A 17,277-nucleotide genomic window follows, 5' to 3' on the forward strand; every position below is an offset into this window, starting at 1 on the left:
CCTCAAATAAACACAACAATGCATCCAGGGCTGATTGAAATTCAAAAGCGATCCTTGAAGCCACAGGCGTAGACAGCGATGGGCGGGGGGGGGGTGGCAGTTGTGACTCACCAGGGTCCTATAAGGACAGATGCTAAATCACTTAACAAGTCCTAAATTAGTTACTCGCAAATCTGCTGGGACATGGGGAACCTAACGGTGTGTGGATTGTGGCGTGACTGGGTGGTGTGGTGCAAAGGCTCTCTGCCATTGAGGCAAAGCGGACTACAAAAAATAATGTGGCACATTTCCTCATACGCCACATTGCAAACAAGTTACTGCAAAGCTGCATCGAATATCATTAGGGACAAGCAACTCACTGTAAGGAATGCATGGCCAAAATGACAGTGGCATTTGTTGACAAAGCCCCGCTCTGAAGGAATACACCACCCTCTCATCACCCGAGCAGCCGAAATCAATTTATCGGAAACGAGGACATGAGCGGCTGGTGACTGACGATTGCCATGTGTGCATCTCATTTTCTCTGAGGGAGGCTTTGCTGCAGGATTTATCACCACCTCTGATCTCATTTCCTTTTCATATGCTAGTGAGGTAAGGAGGACGTTGGGGATGATACAGGGAGAGTGGCCAGCCCAGAATTGGACTCCTGGAATTAATCTGGGAAAAGCCTCAATGCTAACCTGCTTAGTTGTCACTTAATCTAGGGGCAAACCAAACATCAATTACACTAAGCACAAAATGTGGGCCAGATAACCACTGATCCCTTACCCAACAATGAAACCAGAATGGCGATTTAGAACTGGTTCATTAGATTCTTGGGGTATAATTGGCGTACTTGACCTTAAAGCAAAGCAGATGTTTGTTGGAGAAAAAGCTAATGGCTTCCACAACACACAAACACAAACACACACACACACATGAACTTCGTTTTAATGAGCAGTAGGATTGGTGCTGGACACAACCCCAATCCCAACTACATCACCAATCTTATACGAATTCAGGTCAGCTCAAATACGCTTACGGTCCACATTCAAGGACAAAACAACTTTCCCCCGGGGGGGGGGGGGGGGCTTCTCAGGTGACGACTTAAGTAACGCCGTCTGTCTGTGAGTCACGACTGCATTCCACAGAGAAAAATGAGGATGTAACAGCCAGGTGAGGTCAGCAAATGGTAAACAGGTCGACATTGGTTCTAACACAACACATACAGAACACAGTGACATACAGTTAAGCTATATGCATCAGGCAGCCATGGATTCAAGATGTGAGCTCTGATTTCACTCAAACTGGGTCACTTAGGATATTTCCCCCCAAAAAAATAATGCAATGAAAAAACTACCTCATTAGCTTCTGTTTTGGACCACACCTACTGTTCTCAACTAACCAGGAGAAAAGTCTGCTTTTATCACCCAACCTAGTTCGGTCAATTAGGAAACAATGAGCATCCTGCCCACTCCTGTGCGAGTACAGTTCATTTCCTGCCTTTATTGTTACAAGTGCTGGGCTCGTTCAAAAGTGGTTAAATGAGGGAAGGCCCAGACACTATTTACTCAGCAGGGAGAGACACAAGTCCCTTGCTTCCTAATGGCTTCCTGCATTTCATACAATTGTTTCCCCTCAGGAAGTCTTATCGATACAGGCTGCCGCCGCACTGACCCAAAAACCCACAACACACGGAAAATGTTTAATTAAGTATCCTTGACAAGGAAGACAACTTTTTTTTGTTCCTTTAGCTAAAAATATTCTTGAAGGGGCTCTGTGATCTATGAGAATTTACTTTCCAAAGAGGCGGCTGTCGCGCTTAGAAGAATCTGTGTGTTACCTGTACGATATTAAGAAATGATGAAAGAGAAGAAATCACTTTATTTACAAAACACAAATGGTGTTTGCCCACCCAGCCCTTCATCTGTGCCTCGAGCTAATACGCACTGCACCTGGCGAAGCAATGAAACGCGTGGCAATAAGCATCCAGCGCTGCAAAGAGAAACGAGTTAGAAACTTCTGCTCAGCACAGGAAAGGGTTTCACAATCCATTTTTATACATCAAATATCATTAGGGTTTCCAACAGATACAAACTGTATCTCTGCATATCCTTAAGGCCGGACTCGAGTATTATTATCAACAAATCTATAGAAGCAGCTTTAGTAGTGATTCATAAAACAGGGAATACATGGGTCCAAAAGGGAGCATTTCCTTATAGCACGGATTACTGGATTATATTCTTGCCATCTTTTAATGTTCATTATAATGTGTAGAGAAGAAATAAGGCATTGTATCTAAAAGAGCAGCTAACTTACAAACTGCAGCTACTGTCTCTCCAACAACAACAACAACAACAACAACTGGACCCAGAGCGGGAACACCACATCTGAAAAGTCCAGTCATGACTGTTATTGCCAGCTTGTGCACATTTTTGAGCTGAATGCGTTATGTACTGATGAAATGCACTGAACCCCCGCGGATCCTCCGTATTTTCTCTGGAGGAGGTGTCCGTAGTAGTCGGTAGAAAAGAAAGAGAAAGAGCCGACTGTGATCTCTGCAGCGGAATTAATACGTCACTTCCTGCCTCCGCCTCCTGCACCCGGCTGCTCCACCACTCGCCTGAATAATGCGGAGGATTTGATGCTGCTGTGAACGCGTCTGTGCAGAAAACCCCCCCGCTGCGTTGTGCATGTGTGAAAAGACCGCAGGTAAACTCTGTATCCAATTCTCCGGACTTTGCCCGCAGGTCATGTCTGAAAACGGCTTATGTGATGAGCTGTGCTAAATGCATCAAAGCACTTTCTCCATAAAAAAAAAAGCACAGATTTAATTATTGACTTTCAAACTCAAACTCTTTGAACAACCTCATATTTGTGAATTTGCAAAAATGTGAGAGTATAATTACATTTTATTTATTTTAATGGCCCTAAGAATGAGATGAGCACAGGGTCATAATGGAACAAAACACACCTGTAGATTGTAAACATAACGACACCGTATCTTTGCAGAGGCCGCGAATCCTTCACGTCTTCAAAACCGTGTTTCTGATGTTTCACACGAGGGGTTAACAGAGTTCAGCTTCTACAGCGTGCACATGAACCACAGGTATGTGTGGGACTAGCACAAAAAAGGCCCATAAAATCCACACTCAACCTCTGTCTAGCACGCAAGGAATGTTCTCTGAGCACTTCACTATCAGCGTCGGGCCAGGAGGGGCCATCTTCGGCTCTCTTTGAAGTCCGTGTGGGAGAAGAGAGAAATGGGAGAAGGCGCCGTAATCGTGAGCGAGAGCCGAGAGGCTAGCTATTGCGAGGTCAGACAATTTCTTTCTCATTAGAAATTAATTACCGACGTAGCCAGTGCGGGGGGCCGAGCCGCGGCGTCGCCGGGCATGCCGTGCATCTCCCCGCGGGGAGCACTTGAACCCCTGACCCGCTCACCACGGACGTTTGGGGCCAGAAGGGGTGCGTGACATGGCCCTGGCCCAGAGACACTGCCCCGCCAGGCTGGGAATGCAGTGGCACTGTGGGGGGATTGGGAGAGTGACAAAGAAAGGGAAGAGGGGCTCCACTGATTCAGGGCTCATTGGGTTAGAGAGCTTCATTATTAAGTCCCCTGTCACTCTGTAACAAAAAGTACCCCACGGGCTCGCAGGGGCTAATAAAACCAGCTCCCTTTATAACTTGAGACCACTTCTGACGTCTTCCTTTGAGGAGAAATCAACGTGTGTCCCCCGGCCCAATGAAAGTATCCACATATTTCTGCTGTTGCTATCCACCGAACGCGGACCAGTGAGAGGAGCCAAAACCAGAGCGGGAATTAAGCTGCTTTCACACCTGCTTAATTAGATAATGTTGGGTGAATTTTCATTTAGACTTGCTACACTTCACTACAATATTATACGGCATATGGCACAAACAGACTGCAGGACATATTTTGGGAACTCGCTCTGAGTGTGTGTCTCGTGTATGTGTGTGTGTCTCGTGTGTGTGTGAGTGTGTGTCTCGTGTGTGTGTGTCTAATGTATGTGTGTGAGTGTGTGTGTGTCTCGTGTGTGAGTGTGTGTCTCGTGTGTGTGTGAGTGTGTGTCTCGTGTGTGTGTGTCTAATGTATGTGTGTGAGTGTGTGTGTGTCTCGTGTGTGTGTGTGTGTGTGTCTCGTGTGTGTGTGTGTGTGTGTGTGTGTGTATGTTCGGTTAGTGATTTTGTTCAGCAGGTGTCCTGAAAGCTTGAATGACATGCTTATGCACTCAGGACTAATTTAGACCACTCCAGGTAAATGAAGTATGAAAGCAGAAAGAGCATTTTGCTTTTTCTCTCCAACCATTAATTTAAGCCCTCGGATAGTTGTTTTCAGAGAGTGCACTACACACGAAACACACACACTCTGAATAATGCTTCATATAGAAGAGGTTACACTGGACAAGCACATTTAAAACTGTCTTTAGGAAAAGAAAACCCTTCTGAATGTGGAATCTTTTAAGATAAATATAGTAATTTAATTGGCTGTTATTTCACCTTCAAGCCAATATAGACCTGTGTGTGTTTGTTTGTTCATAAAAGGTCAAAGATTCAAATTCTACATATTCACACATTCTGATAAGGACAATTTTGCATCCTCGCCTGTCAACACCTCCTCCGCAAGTCTTTGCATTCCCCGCGTGGCTGGCCTGCCACATGACAAGTAATTAGGCCATTAAACAATTTGTCAACAACACAACTGATAATTGATTCATCATTCGAGTCATTTATCAAAAAAAATCCAAATGCATTTACCATTTCCAGCTTCTCATATGTGAGGATTCGCTGCTTTGGTCTGATCTTTAAATCACAGTAAATGGAATCTTTGGGTTGTAATTGGACAAGACGAGCAAATTTAAGTACAACTTTGCAGACTAAACAATGTATTAACTGATCAAATAAACAATAGAGCGATAGATCATAATGAAAATACAAACATTCAAATTGGGCTTGGTAGGAAAAACCCAATTACCGGGAGACCAAACATGTCGTGCATCTCCTCAATCCCCGCGTGATTGAAAAGGGGGAAATAAATGATCGGACAAGTTTAACTGTAGCCATTAATGTTCATCTCCCTGGGTTCTTGATGGGACACCTCATTAAGAATCTGTTGGTAGCAGCTGGCTCGCTATCCCACCTCATTACGGCCCCCACCATGCAAGAACCTCTGCCATTGGCCCTCCCACCCCATCCCCCACTCCTAACATGTCCCTCGTGTCTCATGTGACATCTGTGTCTCGGGGTCCTGTGATGGAATGCTGCTCGCCCGCTATCCCTCCGCAGGTGCTCCCTGCTGGCCGCCATTCATTTCGCATCCATTGCCGGTGCCGTGGCTGAGCGACCCGTCACAGGCTGAGAAGTGGGGGGGGGGGGGGGGGCGAGCGAGTGGAGTCAAGGTTCAAGGGACAATGGTTAAGGAATCAGGGGGAATTGCTGCAGCTGCTCTCCATCACTGGTCGTTGTGCACACTTCAGACTGGGTGGAAATCCTCACACCTCTACAAGCTTACTGCTCGGCCTCCACCTGATTATCCTCTGAAACAAGCTCATCCTCCTCTTCCTCCTCCATGTCAGACCGAGAGAGGAAGGTCATATGTCTGTATTTAGACACAGCTCAAGAGTCCCAGATGTTGCTCTCGGGTTCTCTGTGGCAGAAACCCTGCAGTACTTGTATAAAAGGATCGGAGGAATTTCAGCAAAAACTAAATACACAAATTTTTTCTAAACCTTGTGGGCGTCTGAAGAATATCCTTAACTGTGCACATGAGAGAAATGCTGCAAGTCGTAACGTCACAATGTGAAATGGGTGCAATCTTCCCCGGCATTGTGTAAGACCATCTGTAATCTAAGTCACTTTTCACAATCTTAACTTTCATATCACAGCCAAACCTACTCAATATCAGACTCCATAAAACAGAAACTAAAGGAGAATATTACCTTTTCCAAAAGGTCAAGGACCGGAATCCACCTCAAGAAACAGGACACGCACGACCAAGCAAAGTAAGTGGTGTCTCATTTTATTACCATGATCACCATTGTTCGGTTGTACGACCACATGGAAAGTGTGGTCCTGACGTCAGAAGTTAGAACTACCACTGCTATTTTAAGACCTTGAAAGAAAGTCTTAAACCACAAGCAATGTAGACGCAGCTCCTGTTTTTCCACCACTGTAATAAAAAAGAAGCCCCAGCACCTCTCTAAAGTCTTGGCATTGTCTTCAACAGTAAACTTTGATCACCACAGTTGAACAGTAAATCAAATATCAGGCAAAAATTATAAATATCTATGGCCAAACGCAAAGCTTACTTTGCATTTGAGCTGTGGAACATTAATATAAAAAAGGAGAAACGCCATCATCTTTCAAGTAAGTGCCGCTGAGGGACGCATTCATTCATCTGCGAAGGGCAAAAAAAAAGCAGAATCAAGAGAGACAGCCATTTCCATTACGTCACAGCAGTGTATTAAAAAAGGCTTAAAGCAGTAATTTCACTGGTTCGACTGCCTCTGCCGACCTGCGTTAGCTGCAGATGAGCTCAGGGTTGACGGGGAACAGGCTCCAAATAACGTGGTAAGAAGTCAATGCAGTCAGTGGAGCCCAATGCCAAAGGGGAGCTCCCAACAGCACAAAGGAGCCTCTATCTAACGCTGAAGCTTTGAAAGAATCGTTTCAGCTCGGACTTAGCAGCAGAAACATTGGTTAATACCGGGAAAAGTTTTTTTTCCAGGGGGGTCACCATAGCAGCAGGTGAAATCAAAATAAGACCTGGGGAGGGTTTGAACGGAAGAGCTCACTGAGGAACTGGGACACACGGTGATGCATACACGAGTAGCACGCCGGTCTTAACTCTAAACCCTGAACAGTTTCAAGCCTAATGTCTGAGACTTAACTATCCAGAACGCTGCTGCGCTCTGCATGCTGAGACAGCGCCGCGGAAAAGTACTGAGTGGGACAAAAAAAAAATGACACCTTCTTCTATTCTCGCTGAAGCCTGAACACACTTCGCCTACGACGTTTAAAACGTTGAGTGGTTTCAATGGATTTCCACTACAAGAAAACAAAACAGCACAGTCGCTCGCTTGTAAAACAGATGGACAGAGAAGTGGAGGAGAAAATACTGCGACTTCAAACTATTGTTCTGGCAGATACTCGCCCAATCTGAGGCAGCTCATCAACTATTGAACAGATACCATAATTAGACATCTTGGTTGAAGCCGAGCGCTGGTATTGAATTGGGTTACGGTCAAAGACAGGAAAGAGTTGACTTAATCTCAATGTGGAGAAAAATCCCAGTGAAAATGTCAATATTCTGCGATGGGAAACATCAGGTTTTAATCTATGCTAATCTTGAGAAAATCTTTTTTTCGAGAAACGCTTTTAGGAATGATCTAAACCACAGGACTGCCTGCGTTTTTACAATTCACAGCTGGGAGCAAATCTGTTATTTTGTCTGAAACTAAATTAAGAATTTCACATACTATAATAATACTACAAGCAATGTGGCAGCCAATACAGGCCTCCTCTCACTTTTTTCCCCTTCGGATCTAAAAATACACGCTCAGCACATAAACATTAAATCAATTACACCAAGGTTGCAAGCTGCTGCACAGAAACGGGTCTGATTTCTCCCTGTCTTCCCAGTGAAAGAAGCCAAACACTTTTTTTGAAGAGCGAGTTCAAGTCGGGGAAACTCTCTTAACCTTGTTGATAAAACAGCTGTTCAATCCCAGATGGGTGGCATACGCCTAAACAAATACCCACCCAAACACACACACACACACACACACACACACACACAATCCCAGTATGACTAAAGCTGCCAAGAGCCACAGGCCGGGCACAAGATGATGGCAGCCAGTGCGACTGAGCAGTGCCGACAATCCTCTCTCTGTGACTGACTGCCCCCCCCCCCCCCCCCTTTCAGCACATGAAAAGTTCCTTTGACTGAATGACGGCTGAGAGGCTCTATGTGTACATGGATGACTGACACTTTGAGTGCGTGTAGGAGATCTCATATACACACACACACACACTGGTAAACCTGCAGGTAATATGAGGAGGAAGCTGAAGATGACGATGTTTGAGGTTAGAAAAGTAAATAATTCCCGAAATCTCTGTCCCCCTGCCCATCTGTGTGTGACTCACACATCTAGAGAACTTCTTAGGAAGTGCAGAGTTGAATTTGGTGCGATTTGGACACACGATAGATTCTGTAGCAGCTGAGTAAACAGGCGCCGGCTGTGACGCCTCAACATAAACTACGTTGTCGATGGCAACAACAGCTCGTTCACAGCAACTGATTCTCCAGTTTGGGGTTCTGCACACGGAGGAAAGCTTCATCAAACTTTAAATAAACAGCTCTTTGTGTCCTGCAGGTCTTTACTTGCTGCAGGTAACGTTTACAGTTTCAGAAAGAAAGCTGCAACCAGCATCACCACAGGATCCTTAAAAACTATTCTGGTTTAGGATTAACATGGTTCAAATTTCACTTTCCGCAAAGGACAATTGTGATGAACGAAAATCAATATATTGGCCGAGCTGCATTGATTCTTCTTTGCCTGCTTTGTGTTGGAAGCACAAGCTACTTCACAGCTGCACTACACCATGAACTACACCATTGAGAAGACTTTCTGGGTTAATTCATCACACCCTGGACGTCCTCCAAAAAGACGGCGGAGAATAAATTCATGTCTGAGAGCTGCAGGATGCTGCGACTCCAGCAGATACACCGCAACCAAATGAAGGTCATTAATCAGTCTTTCCAGAGGAATATTAGTCTCTCTTCATTTACAACCGGCTCCGGGGCCAGGAGTGAAACCCGCCACCGAACAATTACACTAAATATAAATTGCACTAATTATAGCGAAGGTTCTTCAGGAGTAACGACAGATTGGGGAAAAAGAGCTTCCAAAAATCTAGAAAAGCTGCAAGAAAGGTGAAGCCAACTACCATTCCCCTTTCTCCCTTGTGTAGTTCATGCTGACTGAATTAAGTCGGTGCCATATCCATCATTCTAAGGTGCTCTTGCTTCCTATTAAAATGATTATACATCATCTCTCCTGTTGCTCGTTTCTGAAAAGTAAGGATTAATAGTTTTTCTATTAAAAAAAAAAAAAAAGGCCTCTTGACTATTTTTCAGGGTTATGCACCTTTTTGAGATTCCTCTGTCAGACAAAGCTTCAGTTGAAAATCTCTTTAACTGCTTCCTCTGGAGTGAGAGCATCTGGAGTTTCTGTGGACTTTCTCCCGTAGTATAAAGTCTGCAGAAACTCGGGAGCAGCTCATGTGTGAACACAGCAGGGGCTCCTCCGCAGGATTCACCGCGATCAAGTGATCACAATGATGAAGTTTTCACGCAACAGAAAAGAAAACCGTTATATACGAGGGTGTATCTGGACAAAGAGGCAGATCAAGGATTTTTCTCCACACTCTCTGTCCCAGGGAATGATTGATGAAATCAGTCAGGTATATTAAGAGGACTGGTTGAATTGAGGGGACGGCTGGGCCTTGGCAGAGGTATGTTGCTTTTCATTAGATTCTCAATCATTAAAAATTAAATAAAGCCTGCCTTTTTATTCAACTGCTTATTAGGGACTTCTGCAAATTGAACCACGCCCCTTGTGCCATCTTTCAAAAATCTGAAACATTTGAAAATAAGAATTCAAAAAGCCTTAAGACGTCTCATTTGAATAGGAATTGCCTGAATTATCCCCACAGGGTTGTGAAAACTGTGTAAAACAGAGTGTCGCACTCATTAGTCCAGGCTCATCTGACAGGCACAGCTTGCATGTGTCATAATCCCATGCAGCTGCCACAGGAGACACCATGACAGCAGCTCGGCACAACCAAAATAGTCAAAGTTGGAGGAGAACTTTCCGGGGAAAAGTTTTTCACTGTCCTGCTAAGTTTGTTTAAAGATTCCTTCAGATGCCCGTTCCTTCGAGGTTTGGTTGAGTGCCAGGCCAGGGGAAAAGACTTACTGTGCTCGCAGTACACTACTTAAATCTAGCGTCAATACACACACACACACACACACACACACACACACACAGATACACACACACAGTAACACACTGCCATTTGCTGCACTTTTAAAAGACGTGCACTAAAACAGAGAAGCTTGGCTCCTGCAGCACTCTTGTCTGCAGTGAAAGACGATGCCACAGTGTCCTGGAGATCACGACCGACGGGACTTCAGTCCAACATGGGGCGGTCAACACACACTCGAAATCTGATTATAAGATCAAAACAAAAACAGCAGACATCTGATTGTGAAAATATTCAATGCGTTACCACAGATATCTGCCTCGCGAGTCCTCACGTGAGCCTGGGCTGCACTGCATCACTTTCATTGATTATAATAGAAATGTAGGTCAAGCTGATACAAGTGAATAATTCAACAACAATCACATGATGACATTGGCAGAGAGATTCTGAACCAAGTCAGCCGCACTCTGAACAACCTAAACACTTCATTTTTTTGAAATTACACCAAGGTTGCAAGCTGCTGCACAGAAACGATAAAAGATTTTATCAACACAGCGTCACACCTAATCAGATGCATTGAATTTCACATGGTAAGTTTTATTGATGTCCAAAACACACAGTTTTTGTTTCACGTTTGTATTACAGAGTTCAAAACAACCAAACTCTAAGACCCTGGCCCGAACACAACACTTTGACTGTTCACTGTGTGACTGGAGCGAGGCTTGGAGAGCAGAGCGTGACCAGTTCAGAGCTGCACAGCAGGACAGCAGTCACCTTAGAGCTGAAGTGCACGCCAGCATAATAACAGCAGTGACAGGCTGCAACTCTTATTGACATGTGCCCATAATTTCAGTCCGCTCTTTGTGTGCTTTTGCTCACAACTCGGCTATGTGTGTCAGCGCCATAGAAACGCTAAAGACTCTCCCGGAGGTCATTAAACCCGAGCGTCATTCAGTCACAGCAGAGCAGCGACGCCTGAGGAGCACAACGGCACCGTGGCAGATTAGAAATTCTGCGTTTTTGTTCTGTTTAAGAAAAAGTCGAGTAAACATTTCCAGCGACGTCTCCAGTACAACATAAAAAAAGCAGTTGATGTCCCTCAGGTTTCCACAACGTCTCAAGAGAGTCATCACACAGGGGCAATATGGACAGATTCCTGGACTCTTGATGCTACACAACTTTTCTTTCAAACTCGTGTCAAGTCCTTTTGGCAGCCGTCTCTGTTTTGACATGAAAGGGTCGAGCAGACACAAAGAAGACAGACAGCAGCCGGACGGGAAAGGTGCAGCGTCTGACATCTTTTTCAGGCACAGCAGGAGCACCTCGCAATCTGAGAGACGTTCTGCTTTTAAGACCAGCGCACTTGATGTGAGCTGACCAATCATAAACTGGAATGGGATGGCGCTTAAAGTGCACGCAGAGCTGAAGGTTACAGACAACAGCTAAAAGGCCTTTTTGCAAGACGTTAAATGAAAGGGTTCTTCCTCGTGTCCAAAAACCAGGGTTTCCCCCGAGGAAATTGATCCGAGGGAAGTGTTAAACAAAAGAAGGAGCCTTTGCTGGCAGGAAGTGTCATAATGAAACCGGTGAAGCAGGAACGTCTGCTTCAAACGTTAACTTTTAAATAAAATGGCCGAGCAGGTGAATAAAGAATTTCAAGTTCCCTTCATCCCTGTGTTTAGCTTGCGACTCTTCTCTCATAGAAAAAGAACTTTAAATTTCTGTTGTTGTTGTTTTTCCCTTTAACTTTTTGCCGTATCCCTTTGATTAATCACAGCAAAGTGAACGTTCATTAAGCCCCTAAACCCCATTGATCAATTACTGTCATCTCCGGAGCTCAGTGACAGATTCATAATTTCTTAGGGGAAACACATTTGTCCCGCCCCACTAGTCACAAGTTCATTCTCACGCCTACTTGCAGCTGCTTCTTCGTCAATATCATTTTTGGATATTTTTCTCTGCGAAAGTTTTTACGACAACACAGACTTTTTCAGAAATTTGTAAAAAGGAACTGTGACATCACCAGTTCACGTGAAAATGTTCGATGTCTGTTTACTCTGCACCTTCGTTCGTTATCACTTCACATTCGACTGAGAATTGATCACTGTTTGCTCCATTAAAACACAAAATCCTGCGTAATATTTCGCTTTTAGCTTAATAACTTGACAGACTCGTTTAGTAATACAGCCTGTACGACTTCTCAGCCTCCTTCTGAAAATATTTTGCGAACCTCAGTGTCGAACCTGTTTTTTAAATCCACAAATCGCTCCATACAATATCCTCCCACTCGCATCGTCAAACCCAGAGAGCAGAATCACACAGAGGAAGGTTTTGAGATCAGGGTTGACATTAGTTTCATGTATCAGTACGTATGAAAGCTGAAGGTGAAACTTTACATCACCCAACACAAACATCTTTCAATGCCACTGAACGTGGAGCAGAATCAGAGGAGCAGGAAACGCTGGTCTAAAGGCTGAAGTCATTTTTCCCCACCAGCAGAAGCATCTCTGATAGAGGTAATTTCATCTTGGCAGGGGGGCAGCAGGAGCCACGGACTTGTCCATGAGCCGCTCTGGGTTTTAGACCATGATGCAGGCTTGGCTCGCCTCCACTCAAAACAACCCTCCCTTCACTTCCACGAGCGACGGACACACGGGGGGGGCTGACGACGCCAGGGAGAGTAACTGCTTTAAGCAGCGGGCGGGAGAGCAATCAGGAAGGAAATCGGTAAACGTTTGGGAAAAATAGCAGAATAAAAAGAATAGTGAGCGGAGAGAGAATTCAAATACTTTCAATCTGACAAACCAGGTTCAAACCTCAACATAAAAGATGATGTGTGGAAGGTTGATATCGTGAGAGATGGGATTAAAATATACAAGTTTCATGATGTACATTTTTTTCCACAGTGTAAATAATAACTGCACTATGTATATCGAGTACACAACAATAATACTGTAGTTCAGCCTACACTGTTTTAATCAACAGCTGTATGAGACAGGAGGGTTTCTAGATTGAACCAGTCTCCTTTTGAAACCACATTCGAATTCACTAGATCCAGATTTTTATATCCTGATCTGCACCAATTTGTACACGGCCATCGATATCCACCTCCTAAATATGCCTAATTTTCAAAATCCAAAAAATGATTCCCTGAGAAAATAGATAAATAAATAAATGCAACAAAAAAAAACGCCCTAGCTCTAACGGTAGAGAAAGTGAATACATATCCCTGGATCCAGTCCTTTATCCAGATCCGCACCATCTTCCCATGTCCCATCCTTCCACCAATTTTCATGTAAATCTGTTCTGGTTCCTTTGTGTAATCTTGCTCTCAAACAAACCAAACCAGCAAAGAAACGAACAGGGGTTAAAACATAACCTCCTGTCCGAGGGTAATAAAAGTCAGTCATCCTGTTGTCGACTGAAAGCTCGAGCTGAAAGCACCGACCCCTCCCCAACCCCCCCAAAAGATGCAATGGCAGATGTCAGTCCATCTATTCATAGGACATCGATCCACCCTTCCCTCCTGCCAATTACAAGTGATAAACTGTTGTTGACAGTCGGAGCCAATGATTTCAATAATTGGGGTCAATTTAACCCCCACAAACCCTGCACAGGCACTTTTAGCTGCTGAAGAAAGCAAACAGCAACAAAGCACAAACAGGTTTTATAATTTTCCACGGCTGATCCCAAACCGCTGACCTCACCACGCCGTCCCTTACACCGAGAGGCCGAACAGAGAGAGAGCTCGCTGGCGTGTCCCAATGGAGGTGGTGTCCTGAGAGAAGTATATGAATCAAACACTTGCAAATGTGCGCAATTATCCATCTCTCAGTGGATGGAGGTCATTAGGCCTTTATGAGCCCCATAAATAAATGATCAACAAACAGTGTACTATACGGCAGAGAGACCGCAGGTGACTCCACATGACGTACACCCCATCATGACGTGATGGAAAGATTCTGCTACTTTCTGAGCTTGTAAATACCCAGAAAAGACAGATTCCACTGTGAAACGAGGGTGAGGTCTGTGTTATTGTTGAAATCCAGGGTGAATAAGATCCAGATTTCAGCTTTCTTTACCTACGAAAAACTGGGGGACCACCAGGGCTTTCCACACGCAACAACACAAAGGTGGCAAATTAGTCCACGGAGAAGACCTTAAATGCTCAAAAGAGAAACGCCGGTTGTTTACAGAGTCTGAGCGGAGCTGCATCTGAGGTGGTCTGCAGGGATAAAGCCCCAGAGAGTGGTCTGTAAGAACAGGGGGGGGGGGGGGGGGGGTTGCCAAATGTTTACACATTTCAGCAAGTTATTTGCATTGTCCTCTGGGATACAATCAGCACACAATCCCCCCCGAGCAGGATTACAGAGATAAGATAGAGCCTAAATGGATTTTACACTCCTCTAACAGGCACTTGTTTACAAAAGCCCAAACTTCTGGGGCAATTTATTTCAACTTCTAACAACTTTAAACTACAGACGAGGAAGTGGTAAAAAAAAGATATAGCAGCAGTCTGGTTGAACTTTAACAGGTTATTCCAAAGGGAAACAAAAAAGAAAAGTGAGACAATCTATTGTGTGTGTTGTTCCCGAAATAAATGGAGTGGACAGAAACTCTCCAAGCTGCGACTCTGCCAACCTCTGATAAAAAAGATAAAGTTCCGGCCGCAGCCCGGGACCTCAAAAGAAATGTGTTTTGAATAAACAGATATTTTCAGAGAAGGGGACCCCACAATTAGTAATTTGAGCCTCGCTCTGCGTGTGGGTCCCCGTCCAATTGTCTGGAATCAATCAGAGCTCCCAGAGGAACTCCCTGGTCCCCTAATCTCCTGGTTTTATTACTTTCCAGACAGTCGGCCTGTTTCACCCTACCCCCATCTCTCTCTTTTGTACTGATCTCTGGCAAAGCCAAGGAGGGGTTTTCGTTTTTTTTCTTCCTCCCTCTCTCTCTCTCTCTCTCTCCCTCTCTGCCCTTCCACCACTGCAGAGCTCTTCTCATGCAGGAGAGGGTCTTTCATCAGGCTCCACACGCAAGAGACCCCGGCAGCAGCAGCAGCAGCAGCAGCAGCAGCAGCTCTAGCAGAGGCCCATCATTCCAAGGCCGGTCTTTGCACGATCATTCTTTGTAAAACTGGCAAAGGAAACGTTGAGCTTTCTAAAAAGGGGGGGATGGATGGATGGCTTCTTTTATTTTTGACACACATACACAGAACTATTTTGCATATCATGCGAATGATTGGGAGGAGAAATTGGGCCATGTTGCACAAGAGTCAGTTACATTCACAGCTTTCCAGACCACATGCTGCTGCGTCTCACACACAAAAAAAGAAAAAACGATAAAGAACTCTGGCATGATGGGGGTCCTCGATAAGAGCTGGAGCTGTGTTCGCTCCAAAGCCTGCTGGGAAGACCCCCTCTTCTTTTCCCCCTGTTTTATTCCTCTCTACCCCCTCTCCAATGCATCTGGTGGCCCTGGAGTGCCCATCACAGAGAGTTGGTGCTGCAACACACAGACTCCACACGTCTCCGTGCTGAGGGGCCACCAGTTGGAATAAGTGCTCATTGCAGTTTCCTCAAAAACAATTACCAGGAGCAAATGAATAAGCTTCTGTTTATCCATCAGCCAAACATGTATTGACGCCAAGTTAATGAGACGTCTGCGGGAGTGATGATGCGGCCTTATTACCTGACAAGTGAAAACACTAATCACCTCTTTCCATCCTGTGCTGCTGCTTCTTCTTCTTTTTTACTGATGCATGATCCAAACCCTCTGAAATCCAATTGCACAACCACAACACAAAAAAAGCCCAGAACACCTCAGCCACATGTGTGTGAATCAGATTTTTGCAGACAAAGGAGAAGATGCATGTTGCTCTGCAGCCCTGGAGTGGATAAAGTGTGTGTTATGAGAAGAAGTAGCCTACTTTAGTGGAAGTTCGGGTTAAAGGAGGAGCCCCGAGCAGCAGAACTAGCAGCTTTAGCTCCATATGTCTGCGCTCCGGAGGCAGCAGCAGCTCTTCTCTGCCTCTTTTTTTTTATCCCAAACCACACGAGTGTTGCAGCCCTGTATCTAAGTTCCTGGAGGAAGAGACGAGGAGAAGGAGGAAGAAGAACATGAGGATTTACCTTTGTCGACATGCTTCGCCGCGGCGCTCTCCGTGCAGAGAAAGGTGAGACAGAGGAGAGAGAGGAGCCACAGAGCTCCCCGCTCGGCCATCACTTTTCACAAATGAATCTTTGCAGGCTTCAGGAACCCGGAGGAAGCTTCACTTTCAATACAAAAAAAAATTACAAAAAGAAGAAATGAATCCGTAAATATCCCACCCCCGGGGGTCACCTCCTGCTGGGAAAATGCGCAACAAGGGGGACGACACCGTAAAAAAAAAAAATGTATCAAAAAATGTATCAAAAATAAAAGTTCAAAGTGCTACAATGCGCAGAAACATCCGGAGGCAGGTAGTTCTTCAAAGTGTCCGGATGGAACATGGAGCCGGAGGGAGGAAGCCGCAGGTCGGAGACGCGCACACTGTTTTCTCAACTTGTGTCGAGGCGAGAGGTCGGAGAGAAAACACTGAAATCAATCCATGGCCACGGAGGCGCAGCGCAAGGACGAGAAAAACCACCGCTGAGAGCGACGCGCCGCCGACTCCACTCCCCGAGATATGCGCCAGATTCCCCCGTGCGTAAAAAAAAAAAAAAGGCAGAGGAGACGACTTTGGGGGGAAAGAGAGAGCTGAGCCGGGGAGGTTTGAGGAAAAAAAAAAAGATTAGATCCGAGCAGAAGGAGAAATCTCCGCCGCGGCCAGCTCACTGCTCACGGACGGGACGTAAGGGAGAAGCGTGTTGAAGGGCTGGATCTCCGCAGGCTCCCCGGAAAACAGGGTGTGGAGCGCGGAAGGTTTGGATCGTGGCTGCTGCCTGTGCGCGCTCAGGCAAACACTAAACTACGGTGTGGGATTTCAGTCCTGACCCAACACCTCAAGCTCAGCCTCTGAGACGCACCGTGCACGTGGTTTTTACGTTTCACAAGTTCAGGGTAGAGGAGGTTTGTCCAAAGATGTCCAACCTTTAATTCAACACATTCCCAGATTATCAGAAATGTTTCTGTCAAACTTCACCGACAAATACTTTTCACATTACCTCATCCTTTCAACTCTTTGCAGTGAATACAACAATATATAACAAAACCAAGTCTACATGTAATATACCATGTGACACTAATGTAAATAAAACTAACACAATAATATAAAAACATGGAGGCGACACTTCCAGATTGTCATTAATGTTT

At 45.1% G+C, this 17,277-nt stretch overlaps 1 protein-coding gene across 13 annotated transcripts in view; it reads right to left on the reverse strand.

The window, feature by feature from the left end:
* neo1a (neogenin 1a) overlaps positions 1 to 16,961 on the reverse strand; it is a 163,913-nt gene extending 146,952 nt beyond the window's left edge. For 7 of the 13 annotated variants that reach the window (XM_034575743.1, XM_034575726.1, XM_034575718.1 and 4 more), the window contains exon 1: positions 16,116 to 16,960. In XM_034575743.1, coding sequence (XP_034431634.1) covers positions 16,116 to 16,206 — 91 coding nt within the window. In that variant the 5' untranslated portion in view covers positions 16,207 to 16,960. Of the gene's footprint in view, positions 1 to 16,115 lie in introns of all 13 variants that reach the window. The other 6 variants (XM_034575761.1, XM_034575796.1, XM_034575734.1 and 3 more) reach the window with 2 other exon arrangements.
* Between the last annotated feature and the right edge of the window lie 316 nt (positions 16,962 to 17,277).

This window comes from Hippoglossus hippoglossus, chromosome 3 (genome assembly GCF_009819705.1).
Source record: "Hippoglossus hippoglossus isolate fHipHip1 chromosome 3, fHipHip1.pri, whole genome shotgun sequence".
Classification (NCBI taxonomy): Eukaryota; Metazoa; Chordata; class Actinopteri; order Pleuronectiformes; family Pleuronectidae; genus Hippoglossus; species Hippoglossus hippoglossus.